This window comes from Dromiciops gliroides, chromosome 2 (genome assembly GCF_019393635.1).
Source record: "Dromiciops gliroides isolate mDroGli1 chromosome 2, mDroGli1.pri, whole genome shotgun sequence".
Classification (NCBI taxonomy): Eukaryota; Metazoa; Chordata; class Mammalia; order Microbiotheria; family Microbiotheriidae; genus Dromiciops; species Dromiciops gliroides.
In genome coordinates, this window is record NC_057862.1 from 463,993,915 (window position 1) to 464,009,861 (window position 15,947).

At 40.4% G+C, this 15,947-nt stretch overlaps 1 protein-coding gene across 1 annotated transcript in view; it reads left to right on the forward strand.

The window, feature by feature from the left end:
- Window positions 1-3,571: 3,571 nt before the first annotated feature.
- The window catches only part of STK4 (serine/threonine kinase 4), a 128,135-nt gene continuing 115,759 nt past the window's right edge, over window positions 3,572-15,947 (forward strand). The window contains exons 1-2 of the mRNA XM_043988218.1: window positions 3,572-3,695; window positions 10,134-10,214. Coding sequence (XP_043844153.1) covers window positions 3,661-3,695; window positions 10,134-10,214 — 116 coding nt within the window. The 5' untranslated portion in view covers window positions 3,572-3,660. The remainder of the gene's footprint in view (window positions 3,696-10,133; window positions 10,215-15,947) is intronic.

A 15,947-nucleotide genomic window follows, 5' to 3' on the forward strand; every position in this document is an offset into this window, starting at 1 on the left:
CCTTCTCTGTAACATGGGTAAAAATACTTGTAAGATCCACTTCCTGGGTTGTTTTTTGGTTTGTTTTTTTTTGCAAGGCAATGAGGGTTAAGTGACTTGCCCAGGGTCACACAGCTAGTAAGTGTCAAGTGTCTGAAGTCAAATTTGAACTCAGGTACTTTATCTGCTAAGCCACCTAGCTGCCCCCTTCCTGGGCTTTTTTTTTTTAATAATAATAGCTAGTTTACTATGTGCTGGGCACTGTGCTGAGCCCTTTATGATTATTATCTCAATTGATCCTTGCAACAACCCTGGAGGTGGGTACTATTATTCTTCCCATTTTACAGATGGGGAAACTGAGGCAAACAAGAGGGTGGTTGTTTTTTATTTGGCTGCTTTTTCGTTGTTTTTTTTTTTAAGTGACTTGCCTGGGGTCACACAATTAGGAAGGGTCTGAGGATGAATTTGAACTCAGGTCTTCCTGACTCCAGGCCCAGTGCTGGATTCAAATGAGATAATCCATATAAGCACTTTTGGAAACCTTAATAAAGCACTTTGTAAATATCTATTATTATTATTCATTCAGCATTCACACTCAAATGGATCAATCGTTGTTTTAGAGATTCCCTGCAGTGTTACAGATCAAAACTATACAGAATTGCCCAGTGTATTCAACTCTTTTTCAGGTCCTCTGACAAATTCAACAAAGGGAGTCCACCCAATATACAGGAGGCCTTCCTCCACTTCTCCTGACCTTATAACAATATGTTGGCTCTGGGAAACACTCAAAAGAGGTCCATTTTTTTTTTAATCACACATTTACTCCATTTCATTTGTAAGGTTCATTATTTGCCATATGCTGCAGCTTATTTGCACTTGCAACAACACACCTCTGTGTGCTACCATCTGTACATAGTTTCATTTATGATTTCTTGAAATAGAGCTCTGAAAAAACCAGGCACTGATGAAGCCCCTTGACCATACCTTAAACCCAGATCACTGGCTCTCATTGACTGGCCCCCAGTAGGTCCCTGCCCAAGTCTCACTTGGTCCTGGTTTGGGTTTTGATGGCTCTGAGTAAGTGTAATTAGCTAATTAGCAATTGTTTCTGTTCTGGACAGAAACTCTGAGGCTCCCAGATTGATTTTTTTTTTTTTGAGTAGGCAAACTATGCCATCTTTTGCCTCATTTATTACCTAACCTTAAATCACCGAATGGGTGTTGCCTCAGACAAACTGAGACCAGGGAAAGACTTTAGCTTAAAAAGGCCAAAGTCTCCCACTACATCTGCAGGAGAGATAAGCCCATTAGGCCTGGCTGCTACCTGATCTGAGCCAGGGGACAGAGATAACTCCAGAAGTCAGGACCACTTCCCCTCTTTCCAGATTCCCCCACCCCCAAAGGGAACTTTCCACAGTCAGATGGTCACCCCTTCTACCATCTATAAAAGTTGTGGCCTTTCTTCTGTTCAAGAAATTCGTTTCAGAGAATCATGTGATCTCTAAGCCATTTTCTCCCCTTTGAGGGTCAACTTTCTCTAGCACCAAAAATAAAAAGACTATTTTATTCTAATTGGCTTGTGTGTGAGAGGGTGTAATTCTTTAAAGAGGAATACCTAAGGACCCCCACCACAATTTCCCCATGACAGGAACCAAGGATCATCTTTAGGTTGAGGTAAAAGTTTAATCAAATAAAAGTCCAAGGCTACAATAACCTTATAGAAAACATTACTGTTCTCTTAGATCCAACATTCTGAGAGAGAGTGGCCATGTCTGAACCTGAAGTGAAAAAGTTCCTGCTTGCTAGATATTGGCCGTGAAAAGCTCACTTTGCATCTCTAAACATCCGTTTACTTATCTATAATGTTATGGGCCCTGAGGTACCTCAGAAGTTTTCTGTGGGAAATCAAGGAACCTTCTGGAGAAACTAAACCAAAGGACAGACACACCTAAAGAGATAAGGGGCATTGGATATGGACTGAGATAACTCCGGGACCACCACCCTTCATTCCCCCACCCCTTGAGGAGATAACACTATTAGGTGTGACTGCTGCCAAGTGGTGCTTGGGGGCACAGAACAAGCGATCCTCACCAGACTGCTTCCAACCCACCACCCAATAAGGGAACTTTCCACAGTTAGATGATCACCCCATCGGACCACCATTAGTCCTCTATAAAAGTATCTGCCTGTCTCCTGCTAGAGGAGATAGGTATCTCAGAGAGCTACACCTCTGTTCCATCCATGCCTTCTCCCCACCAGATGAAATCCAAGGACTTCTCTCTTGGTTTCCTTTCCCCTAGCATCTAAATAAAATATTATTTTATTCTAATTGGATTTGTGTACAGGAGGGTGTAATTCTATAAAGAGGAATTTCTAAGGACCCCTACCCCAAACCCCCATCAATTTCCCTTATAACGTATAAAATGAAGATAGATGATATTTTGAATAGAGGCAGCTAAGTGGGATGTGTGTGAAGTCAGGAAGCCCTGGGGGCCAAATTTGAACTCAGATATTCACTGGCTGTGTCACTTAACCTCTGTTCGCCTTAATCCACAGGAGAAGGAAATGGCCAACCACTCCAGTGTCTTGGTCAAGAAAACCACATATAGGGGTCATGAAGAGTCAGATGCAACTGAACAACAATACTCTCTCCCCAAGGGTATTGTGAGGAGAGCTCTTAATAAACATTGAAGTGTTACAGAAATGTAAGTTATTAGTGATAAGAATAATAACTTATTTATGTGGCATTTTACAAAGCATTCCTTACAGCAGCCTTGTGAGGTGGGTAGTGTAAAAAAATATTGATGTGGGCAGCTAGGTGTCTAAGTGGATAAAGCACCAGCTCTGGATTCAGGAGGACCTGAGTTCAAATCTGACCTCAGACACTTGACACTGTGTGACCCTGGGCAAGTCACTTAACCCTCACTGCCCCACCTCTCTCTCTCACTGCATATATATACATATCTGTATGTGTGTGTATATATATATATATATTTTTTTTTTCTCTCTGTAAAATGAGGGGTTTGAACTACATGATTTCCCCCATAACATACAAGACCACTAAACTTCCTTGCAGTATTATATCCTGTTGCAAAAAGGCATATGGTGACACAGTCGAAGTTGCACTGGTTTAGGAATGATGAAGGAAGGTCTGGGTTCGAGTTACTGTTCTGTCATTTACTAGCTATGTGTCATTTATATATCTCTAAATATATACATATATACATAATATACATATATATGTTATTTACTAGCTATAGTTCTTTTCCCTCTCTCGAACTCAGCTTCCTCCTCTGTAAAATGGGTATGTGGGTCGCTGCCACGTGATCGCTTTGCCATCTCTACCTATCACTTCCCCACAGGGTGGCTTAGAAGACGGACGATCTCTAAAACCCAGGCTGAGGCGCTCAGGGCTGCGCAGGTGCCGAGCATTTTACAGTTCCCGGGCTGCCCCCTTGCGGGGCCTCTCAGTCTCATACTCATCTTCCCTGACCCGCCTCTGAGGAGCCAGGCACCACGTGACGTATGCCCCGCCCACTGGGAGCTTCTCAGTCTCCTTGCTCTACCCCCTCCGCGGCGGCCCCCTCCAGCTCCACTTCCGGCCGGGGCGGAAAGCGGAAGTGTCGGAAGGACCGGCTGGGGATGGAGCAGTAGCAGGTTTGAGCTGCCGGCGGCCGCACTATGGAGACGGTGCAGCTGAGGAACCCGCCGCGCAGGTGAGTAACCCAGCCCGGGGCTGGAGACAGGTAGTGCAGAGGAGAGTGTGTGTGTGTGTGTGTGTGTGTGTGTGTGTGTGTGTGTGTGTGTGTGTGTGTGTGTGTGAGAGAGAGAGAGAGAGAGAGAGATAATGTAAGCGTGAGTGAGAGAAGCGAGAAGCAAGGGGAGGATGTGTGTGAATGAGAGGAGGAAGATGTGTGTGAGGGGGGAAACTACGTGTGCGTGTGTGAATGTGTGTCAGGGGGGAGACTGCTTATGCATGTGTGTAAGGAGGAGTATGTGCAGAGTGTGTGAGATGGGGAAACTGCAGGCATGTCTGTGAGGGGATGAGAGTCTGTGGGTACGTGTATATGGATGAGAGTAAGGAGGATGTGGGGGAGGAGACTGTGTGAGAAGGAGGATGTATGAGAGAGGAAGGGGAGCTCTGGGTGCCGTGTGTGGGGAGGTGCTGCGTGTGTGTGAATGGGAAGGGGAAAGGTGTGTGTGAGAGAGTGGGGAAGAATTCAGGTGTGTGAGAGGAGGCTGTGTGTATGAGAGAGGGGACCAGTGTCTGCATGTGTGTGTGTGAGATGGGGAGGCAGTCTATGAGAGGGATGGGGAGAGTATGGGTGTAAGAGGGAGGCTTTTTGAGCGAGAGGGGAGGCTGTGTGTGTGTGTGTGTGTGTATGTGAGAGAGAGAGAGAGAGAGAGAGAGAGAGAAAGGGAAGGTTGTGTGTGTGAGAGAGAGAAAGGGAAGGTGTGGGCATGTGAGTGAATGAGGGGGCAGGGTTTTTGTGAGTGAGAGAAAGCTGTGCTCAGTTCTATAAGTGAGAGTAGGTAACTGTTAAGAGTGAACAGGGGAGACTATGAGAGCAGAGATAGTAGGAGGAGCCTATGTAAAGAGTTAATCTTAGTTGTATCTTTGACATCAAGCATTTTCTTTATATTCTCATAAACTTTTTGGGGGTGGTGGTGAGGCAATTGGGGTTAAGTGACTTACCCAGGTTCACACAGCTACTGAGTATTAAGTATCTGAGGTCGGATTTGAACTCAGGTCCTCCTGACTCCAAGGCCAGTGCTCTATCCACTGTACCACCTAGCTGCCCCCTCATAAACTTTTTTTTGGTTTTATTTATTTATTTTTAAATTAATTATTTGGCAGGGCAATAAGGGTTAAGTGACTTGCCCAGGGTCACACAGCTAGTAAGTGTCAAGTATCTGAGGCCGGATTTGAACTTGGGTCCTCTTGGATCCAGGGCCGGTGCTTTATCCACTGCACCACCTAGCTGCCCGCCTCATAAACTTTTTTTTTTAATTTTGTTTTTTCCTCATAAACTTTTAAAGTTCAATTTCTACCACATTGGGGACAGAGATGGACAGAAGAGAAAGTGGTCTCTGCAATTCTAAAGCTATGATTCTATCTTTTTTGCAGACTCTTCTCTACCTATGTTCTAAGGTTCCTCCCACTTCTGAAATTGTAGCTCTTAGATAATAACATCCTGCCAGTAATAAAGAAAATGTTGTTTGCCATCATGAGTTAGATGCTTGTATTTGTATGAGATCGTGAAATAACAGCCATTCTTTCTTTGCTTAAAGTTGTGATTTGCAAAATAACAAAACACTGTCACCTTTACTTTGCTTAAAGTAGTCACTTATTTAAAAGTCATTTCTTCACAGAGACTGACAGTAGATTGTAAGATTCAGAGCTTGTCCTCAGTATACAGTTGATGCAACCTTCTGGATTCTTTGGATGGCACATGCCCATACTTTGTCCACATTGGCAAAGAGCAATTTAGGTATAAGTTACAGAACCATTAAGTGATGACAGACCTGGCAAAGGCTAGTTTAAAGGATTGTTTCCTTGGTTTTGGGTGATGACAGTACATATGAAAATATATATTAAAAGCCACATGTAAAACTTTTCAGGTTGTCACTTGGACTATGTACAGGCATTGAATGATTCTCTTGATATTTTGGATCTCTGGTCTCTTTTACTAATACAGAGAGTAAATTGATGCCTTCTCATCATGTGTGAGCCTTATTTTGTCAATGTAATTTCTCCATGAAGGACCTGCTCAATGTGCTTAAGGTTTTCCTGGAGTTCTTCAGATATCAAAATATAACACATGGTCTGTCCATCTGTTTCCAGAAGAAAAGAAAAAAGTAATAGATTATTCATTTACCCAAAAAAAGATCCATCATTGTCAACATAGTTTTGCTTATTTTCTCGTTTCTGAAATCTTTGGATATTTGTCCATGGCACCTCAAAGGTATTCTTGTTGAAAACATGACAAGGGAACAGGTAGACTTTCAGTGAGAACCTTCCACAGCAGGGGCCATCTTCATAGTAATACTGTTAATTAAGAAGTAAAAAAAAAATAAGATCCCAATGTGTTTATTGTGGGTTTTTTTTAAAGTTTGGTAGAAAAAAATGCTTCCCTAAAGTCTTTACTCAAATAAGGAATTTCTACACAAATATTAAAATGTGGCTCATATGTTAAAATCATGCAAGACTCTATAACAGTCACTACTAGGAAGATGATTTCAGTGATCCACTAAGAATCAACCTCAAAAAAACAAATGAGATACACGTTCTTGCAAATCATTCACGAGTGTCATGGAAACTGACCTACACACAACCCAAATAGAAGAGGGATTTCCTATCAGTGGCCAGGTTGTCTAGATACTACTAATGTTTACACATGATAGTTCTGGTCACACTGAGCTCCAGAATGCTATAGGGCCTTCTCAATGAGATCCATAGTCATTAATTGGTTTTATTTGTTTGTTTTATTTTGCTTTGTTTTTTCCTGTGTGGATGTATAAGCAAAAGTGGCTGGAAAAATATGTATGTTGCCCAGGTAACATTTAGTGGAACGTGAAGTTCATTGTGATAGTTGATCATTATGTATACATTTGGACAAGCATTATAGCTGGACAGTGAGATGAACTTAGAACTGAGTAGGAGGAAAAGGTCATACTGAATCTTTTGGGAATTTGCACCTCCTTATCAGTGTCTTGAGTTGCTCCCTCCCACAGAAGCACAGCTCTTTATTGCTAAAATTCTGCCATTGATGCTATATGTAATCAAACTCCACTATCTCAGGAGAATCAAAGTTGAAAATGATCTGAATATCAATGGAAAAGTGCATAGGGCATGTAGAGTTGTAGCATTTTGCCAACTTGATAACTTGTGGGTAAGAAGCAGTATTAAAATGAATTATTAAGGATTTTTAAAAATTGAAATCTTTATGATCCAGTAATGGCCAAGTATAAACATTTCATTCTGAAAATTTTGAGGTAAATATAGATGAAACCAATAGTTGCCCATCCTTTAAAAATAATCATGTTTTTCTTATTAGTGATTTGTTTCTTCATTAACATCGTCAGAATCTGTCCCTACTTCCCAAACTGCGGCTTGTGACAAAGATGAACAAAAGTAGTTCAGCAAAGTCAGTCATCATACCCCCTTGTATCTGCAATATTCCTCCTCCTTTGAGGAAGAGGAGATGCATTTTCTCCACTCTTCTCTGGGCCTGATCATGATCTTTATAATTACATGAGATTCAGTTTCATTTCCCTGTTCTTTTTGTGTTACATCAGTCTTTGTGTATACTGAATTTCTGGTTGTCACTCTACGTTTCATTCTGTATCAGTTCTTATAAGTCTTCTTATGGTTCTCTGAACTTTTCATAGTTGTTATTTCATATAACCAGTTGTCTGTCATTTCAACACGAACTATTTTCAGATAGTACCTAGCATGAAATGCCTTAGAGTTTTAGGAGCATCTAAACAATCAAATAAAATTTGTCTTGTCAAAACATTATCAGATGGGGCAGCTGGTTGGCGTAGTGGATAGAGCACTGGCCTTGGAATCAGGAGGACCTGAGTTCAAATCCGACCTCAGACACTTACTAGCTGTGTGATCCTGGGCAAGTCACTTAACTCCGATTGCCTCAAAAAAACCCCAAAAACCAACCCATTATCAGAGACCAGCAGCTGTTTCTACCACAGTAATGTCGGCTTCCTTTGTTATGTGGTGGTATCTATCCCAGTTGAAATAGTGAATTTTGCTTTTTTATACACCACAGAGTCAGTCATACTTTCAAAGGAGAATTTGTTTCATCTTCCTTTGTATAAGCTGTTTATACAACTTTAATTATACTTGATCTATGAAGTATTGTCTGTTGTTTTCACAGAGCTTTAAAAAGTAATCCTGAGCTTTAAAGTAAATGTCCTAATCATTGGAGATAAGAACTGTTTTGAGTATGGGGATGTATTCATTGTAATTCCACATTTCACAAAATATTAAGTGGACCATTCAAGTTCCTGAGAAGTTTCATTTCATTGTTGAAGCTTGGGAGTTTTGGTGATGTCAATGGAAAATTATTCTTTAGGGGGTTTTGGTTTTAAAAGGTCACTGTGGCATTAAATTCTAGTTTTGGAATTGTTTCTGGAAGACTGTGAAGTGGTAAAAACAAAACTGGGATTAGGAGTCAGAAGGTGTGAATTCCATTCCCGGCTCCACTATTTGTGAGTTGTATTACCATAGGCAAGTCATATGCCCTCTGAATTTAACTTCTCATCTGTAAAATGAAGGAGTTTGATTCTATAAAGTCCTTTTCATCGCAAACATACCGAATTCTAAGACTACTTGTCTACTAAAATTCTATCTTCCAAAGCCTCTTTCCAGGTCCAGTGTTCTATGTTCTGAGGTTAAGAAGGTTTTGTTGTTGTTGCTTGTTTTCATTTTTCATAACTGTTTCAATATAATTTATTTCCTTGGAAAGCTTATGGAAAAAATATTCCTCTGAAGAGTCTGTAGGCTTTACCAGATTGTTAAAGGTGCCCATGACACAGAAAGGTGAACTCCTGTTCTAAGCTCTAATACTCTGTGTTAAGAATTCCTTTGATCTGCTAGTAGGATTCTATGACTTTTCAGTCATTTACCAAATGCCATTTACCATTCCTGTGAGTAAAATTTGTGTATGTTTCTGGCCAGTACTACTAGTAGATAGATTTTGACACTTTTAGGCTTTCCCCCAACCCCCTCACTCCCTTCTCCTCTTTTGTTTTTTTAGTGCAGTTCTCTAGTAATTTACCTGTTTGTTTTTCTCTTTTTCTCTTTTCTTGCCAGAACTACTAGCGGCCTTTCAACCAGTTTAAACCTTTTCTTTTAGAAAAAAAAATCTTCATTGTAACTACTTCCATATTTCACCACTTCCGGAGCTTACTTTTCTTTGTTGTGCTTCATTAGTTTCAGGAAGCCATTGTGTAGAAGACCTAATGTACACAAAAGAAATATTCCCCTGATATGCTCATTTTAAATCTCCTTTTAAATACTCCTTTTTCTTGCCTGAAGATACCAAGGGGAAAAAAAAGCAAAGAGAATGCAATTCTTTGGACTTTTAACTTTTAATAGGATCATGAGATTTGCTTACATTTATAATTTATATTCAAGTAGTTATGATTAGGAAATAAATCAGCAGAAAATTTTCAAATATCTATACACTTGATGAATTTGTTTTGAACATTCTCAAACTCTGAGCTGCCAGGATATTTACCCTTATGATGATAGCTAAATGATGATAAGTTAATTCAGTTAAATACATTTATTTAATTCTTTTTACCTACATGGCCCTACTCACAGACAAAGATGAATAAAAGCCATGGACATAGACAATGTGGAGCTAAAAGGATCCTTAGAGGTCATATTACACAGTCCTTTCATTTAACCAGTGAACAACTTAAGGCACAGACAAGGGAGGAGACTTTGCCAAGGTGACATGGTGAACTCTTGTTGTAACTAAGGCAAGAAATTAAGTCGTCTGCTTCTCAATCCAGAGCTTCTCTTTACCCACAATGATCTTGTAATCTATGAGAGAAGAATACAATTATGATATAAACTAGAATATTATAAACAAGGTGCTCTAAAAGACTTGAGGAAGAAAGGATCATTTCTAAATGGGGGGGGTGGGGGACAGGGGACGGGGAACGGGACTGTCAGAGAAGACTTCATGGAAGATGTGATACTACTTGAGCTGGGCTATTAAGGTTAGTGAATAGTGAGTTAGGGTAAAGAGAGCTAGATTAGCAGCAGAAGACCTGGGTTTTAATCCTGGCTTCAATCCTTATTAGTTAGATGACCCATGCAAGTTTCTTAACCTCACTGAGCCTCAGTTTCTTCACCTAGAAAATGAGAATAGTCATCTTTCAACTCCATGCACACCTCACAAAGTTATGAGGAAAATGCTTTTTAAACCTTAAAGTGTTGTATAAACATGTACTATGAACATAACCGTCACTTTCAGAAAGCTAGAGACTACATTTTACTGTTCACAATTGACCTTCCTTTAGCCACAGGCAAACCCAGTGACATGAAACATTGTTAACTAAATAGCACACTTCATGTTGAAGCCAAACAGCTTCTTATCGTACTTTTGTATTTCTGTTTTCAGGCAGCTGAAAAAACTAGATGAAGATAGTTTGACCAAGCAGCCAGAAGAAGTGTTTGATGTCTTGGAGAAACTTGGAGAAGGGTAAGTGTGCCACCCAGCATGTCAGTAGCATGTAGCATGTGGCATGGATTAAAGCAGGGATTTACAGAAGCATCTGAGACATATTGATGAGGTTAGCTTTCATGCTGGATAGGGACCCTCCTGTTCACATGGAGTATAAAGCTGAGGCATAATAAAGGACACTTCAGTCATCTGTTTACTTCCAGGTTAACACTCTCACAGATCTATTCCTTTATCTGTGTAAAATGTAATCAGAGGTAAGGCAATAAATCCCTAAAGTTAATTGAGGTTTGTAAGACCCAGTGAGTTAAATTTTTAAATGTTATAAGAAGTAGCATGGCAAACAGAAGTCCATGGGCTTAGAGTTCAGGACCAAGCTCCCACATTTATCAGCTGTGGGAATATGATTAGCCACTTGATCCATCTGTCTCTTCCTCTGCAAAATGCAGGTGATCCTGATACAACCTACCTCACAGGGTTGTTGTGAGTAAAGTGCTTTGTATACCATCAAGTGCTAGAAATGTGAGCCAATTGCCATGCTCCCTTTAAAATCAGCTCTTTGTCATAAACATGTTCATTATATGAGTCTTTGGGTGGGGGGGCAAACTTAATTGAAAGTATGGAGGCAGTTCTGCTATAATGGTAAACTGAGTCCTGAGTTTCCTTCTGTTTATTCTTGTTTTTTGTTTGTTTGTTTGTTTTTTGGTGAGGCAATTAGGGTGAAGTGACTTGCCCAGGGTCACACAGCTAGTAAGTGTTAAGTGTCTGAGGCCAGATTTGAACTCAGGTACTCCTGACTCCAGGGCCGGTGCTCTATCCACTGCGCCACCTAGCTGCCAGGCGGCCCCCCCCCCCCCCCCCCCCCCCGTTTATTCTTGATAGAGCGTTTGCCCCATTGTAAGGATCTCCAAGAAGTCTCTTGGCAGGAGTCAAAGAATGACTGACTCTTGAATATGAAGCAGTGGAAGAAAATGAGAGATAGTGCCCAACCACATTGCTTAAAAGTGACAACCAACATATCTGAAAGGCTGTCATTGCCTGGGGATGGGCATGTGTATGAAAAGAGAACTTTGTATCCAAGGTCCTGGTCACTATTCCTAACTTCAGCTTGCCATCGTGTTCTTTTCAAGGTGACAGTATCAAGCAAGACATTCATCACTTAAGGAGTACTTGTGGGAGGATCTCAATACCTTTAGTGCTTGGGCCTGACACAGTGGCTGTGTGTATTTAATAGAGCGCAGCAGAGCAAAGTAGAAGGAGCACTAGATTTGGAGTGGGAAAACTTTCCTCTCACTGAGCCTCAGTTTTCTCTCCTAGAAAATAGAAGTTATACAGAATTAGCTCAGGGACCCTGATCTCATTGGAGTGGACTCATGGAGGGAATAGCTTTCATACCCAATTGGGAGGAGCAGTCTATTTAACCCTGCAGGAAAATAGGAGGGGAAGAGGATAAGGAAGGGTGAAAAAAGGGAGTGCAGAGTGAGGGAGAGGATAGTCAGAAGTAAGACACTTCTGAGGAGGAATAGGCAAAAAGAAGATAGAGTAAATGTCATGGAAAGGGAGTGGGATGGAGGGAAATAGTTATGATGATTGATTATAATGGCAAAACGTATGGTACCTACTTTGCTGGGCTTTTATGAAGAAAATTCTCTGTCAAGCTTAAGGTATTATATACAGGTTATGATGAACAGGATACTATCAGAAAAACCTGGAAAGACCTACATGAACTGAAGCAGAGTGAAATGTGATGTATACAAAATAACAGCAATAGTGGGGGATGATCTGCTGGGAAGCATGTGGTAATTTTCAGCAAGGCAATGATCCAATATAACCCTGAAAGACTTACGAAGATTGCAGCCCATCTGCAGAGAAAGAACTGATAGTATCTGAAAACAGATGGAAACACATTAAAAATTTTTTTTTTAATTTCCTCTTTGACAATTCCTTAATCTGAAGTTTTGGGTTTTTTGACTCTTTTCTCTCACAACTAGCTAATATGGGAATTTTTCCATGACTACTCATGTATAACTTATTTTGAATTGCTTGAGTTCTTGTGGGTGGGGGGTGCGAATGCAGGCGGGGGGGGGGGGAGAGAAATTTGAACACAAAGTTTTTAAAAAATTGATGTTAAAATTTCGTTTTTACATATATTTTGTAAGATAAAATTCTATTAAAAAAAGAACTAGAAGTTATACAACTGACAGCATAGGCTAGAGTCAAGGGGGTTAGTAATACTTCAGCTGTTTCTGCTCAAGTAATGAGGAGGAGACTAACCTTGCACCTCTAAAGAGCACATAAGAGGCAGCCATGATTGCAATGCCTAGCACAGAATAAGTGCAATGTGCTCATTTCTTTTGAAGAGGAAAAACTCAAGCCTCTTCAAGCAGTGGTCATCACTTGTGCCATCATATTTACAGCCAAGAAATTGTAACATGGAGGAAGACTGAGCAGACCTAGTTAGGTGGTCTGGCAACAGATGGGTTGGAAAATCTAGGATTGGGAAGTACCACTTATCTCCCTTAAAAAAAAGTTATAATAGAAGGATGTACCTGGAATTATCTATGAAACGAATTAAAATGAAGATTTTTCTCTATTTTGGTTGAGATCCTCAGATGTTTCTAGCAGAATACTTGGAAGTTTCCTCCTACAAAACTTGTCCTGGAGAAAATAGAGAACTTAAGCTCTTTCTCTCCTTGCCATACCCTGATTGCTCTTTAAATGAAGAACCAAGGTTGCTGTTCTTTTCCATTGGTCAGACTGTAACTAATGCAGAGCTTTCTTTTATTGACTAGACAAGCAAGATTTAGGAAATTGCTAAAGACAGACTTGATCAAGAATTCCACTCCAAACCAGAGCTACCCCCATATAGGTGACCTGCTCAGAAAATGAATGGGCTACATGTGTGCACACACATATAAACTAACTCTTTGACTCCCATCTCATTACAAGCCAATCCCTGTTTGAAGGGGGGGGGGTGTTAGATCTTGGAGATTACAGCAGTTTTGTTTGAGGGAGTTAAGGTCTAGGAGAGTGGCCTGGTAGAAGGAGCTCTAACTTGGGAGCTTGCAGATTGAATTCTAAGCCTAACTGCACCACAGACTTGTCAGACTTGTGCTCTCCTCTTACTTAGTATGAAGTGTTTGAAATCATTGATTTCTAGAGGACATTTCAGCCCTTGACATTTATGTCTATGGACTTGGAGTCAGAGGAACTGGGTATGTTGCTCTGGGTATATTCTGTGGCATTTTACCTCTCCTGACCATTGTTTCCTCTTCTGGAAGATAAGGGGATTAGAAAAGAAGATCTCTAAATAATCTTCCAGCCCTTTTGGTCTGTGGAAGTCTTATATAGGCCTGAACTGAAATCTAAGCCCAAATCAGGTTAAATGGAAATCATTTAATAGGTCACAATCAGAGCATAGCACCTTTTCTCCCTATGTTCAAGGTTTTACATTTTAAGTCTTGCAGCTGGATCACTGCCTTATATTCTCACGGCCAAGAGCATTTGCTCCCACATCTTCCATACTTCCTGCCAGTTCAGCTAATTTTACGAGCCAATTACATTTAGTCATGCTCAACCTTTCCAGGCTAAAGCTAATTACTTGGAAGCCAAGATGATATGTTTGTCTGTGCCCTCCCTTTTGCTAATAACTTTATTGAATTTATCATGGGAGCTGGCAAAATTTCTCAAGACTAAAAGAGCTTTCTTCTTTTAAAAAAATACTGTTCACCTGCTTGTCTTTCTTTGATAGGCAGACAAGGATGTGGAGCCAAACTTAATTACAATAATTTGTAATTCTGCTAATATTAGTTCACATTTTTATAGTGCTTTAAGGTTTACAATGTCCTTTCCTACCAATAACCTTGTAGAGTATGTAATGTGAAATTATCCCCACTTTGTAGAGAAGGAAACTGATACTCATGGAAATGAAGTGACTTGCTGGGATTTAGACTCTAATCTCCTAAGCGCAAATCCAGCAATCTTCCTACCATACCACCTCATTTTCTTCTGTAAAAGTTTTTGAAATAGAGGGATCTACAACTGTTCAGAATGAAACGAGCTCTTTTTATCTTCGAGGACTTGAGATATTAGAAGAGAGCCACATGGAAGGAGGGTCATACTAATACCATTACACATCACTTCCAGGCAGGCCGATTTTGATTTCACATAAAGAAGAGATTCCTAACAATTGAAGTTGTCTAGTCATGTAATAGTCTGCCTTAAGGGGGAGTGAGTTCCCCTTATGTGAGATCTTCATGCAGAGGCTGGATAATCACTTGTAGAGGGATATTGTTTTGTTTTGTTTTAGTGAGGCAATTGGGGTTAAGTGACTTGCCCAGGGTCACACAGCTAGTGAGTATTAAGTGTCTGAGGCCAGATTTGAACTCAGGTACTCCTGACTCCAGGGCCGGTGCTCTATCCACTGCGCCACCTAGCCATACCGAGGGATATTGTTAAGGAACATTTCTGAGGCCCCTACCAGCTGAGAGCATAGAGTTCTTATTGGCAATATAAAAAGACGGTCTTTTAACAATGAAAATATGTTGCTCTGTCTGCAAGGGTACATGTGTTACTTTCTCAGTAAAGTCGTCATAACTTGGTATTTAGGCAGACTTTTTGTTTGTGTTTCTTTTGCATAAAGGCATTATTAAACATGTGTGTAGAAAAGGCCCTAGAGTGAAATTACATATTATTTCCTCTACCATCGTTCTGGCTTTCATTGAAAATGCAATCTATTTATGAGCAAGATTGTTTAAACACTTCATAAGAGAATATGTACTGAAAAGAGTTTGCATTTGCTATCTTTACCTCCTTATGCTGGCATTATAAGGACATAGGTAAGCCCCATTCACAATTTGCTTGACCTGGGAACCTAGAAATATTCAAGCACAGAAGCTAGAGAACTACTTGACAGGGATGTTGTGGAAGGACTTCCTCCCCTGGGTGGGGGTTGGGCTAGATCACATCTCTAAGGTTCTTCCTACTCTGAGCCCAGATTTTAGATAACAAGGTTTTATGACCTGAGGAACATTTTATTTATTTATTTAAATTATGAAAGTATTTTATTATTTTCCAGTTACATGTAGAGATAGTTTTCAACATTTGTTTTTATAAGATTTCTAGTTTCAATTTTTTTTTCCTCCCTCGCTCCTCCCCAAGACTTCAAGCAATCCGATATGGGTTATATATGTACAACAACATTTATTTCTGCATTAGTCATGCTGTGAAAGAAGAATCAGAGCAAAAAGGAAAAACCTCAAAAAAGAAAAACAACAGGGGCGGCTAGGTGGCGCAGTGGATAAAGCACCGGCCCTGGATTCAGGAGTACCTGAGTTCAAATCCAGCCTCAAACACTTAACACTTAGTAACTATGTGACCCTGGGCAAGTCACTTACCCCCAATTGCCCCACCAAAAAAAAAAGAAAGAAAGAAAGAAAAAGAAAAACAACAGCACCAAAAACAAAAGAAATAGTATGTTTCAATCTACATCCATATTCCACAGTTCTTTTTTTTTTTTCTTCTGGATTTGGAGAGTCTTTTCATCGTGAGTCCTTTGAAACTATCTTGGACCATTGTATTGCTAAGAAGAATCAAGTCTATAACAGTTGATGAACACATAATTTTAATGATACTGTGTATAATGTTCTCCTGGTTCTGCTCATCTCACTCATCATCAGTTCATGCAAGTCCTTCTAGGTTTCTCTGAAATCTGCCAGGGCAGCTAGGTGGCGCAGTGGATAGAGCACCGGCCCT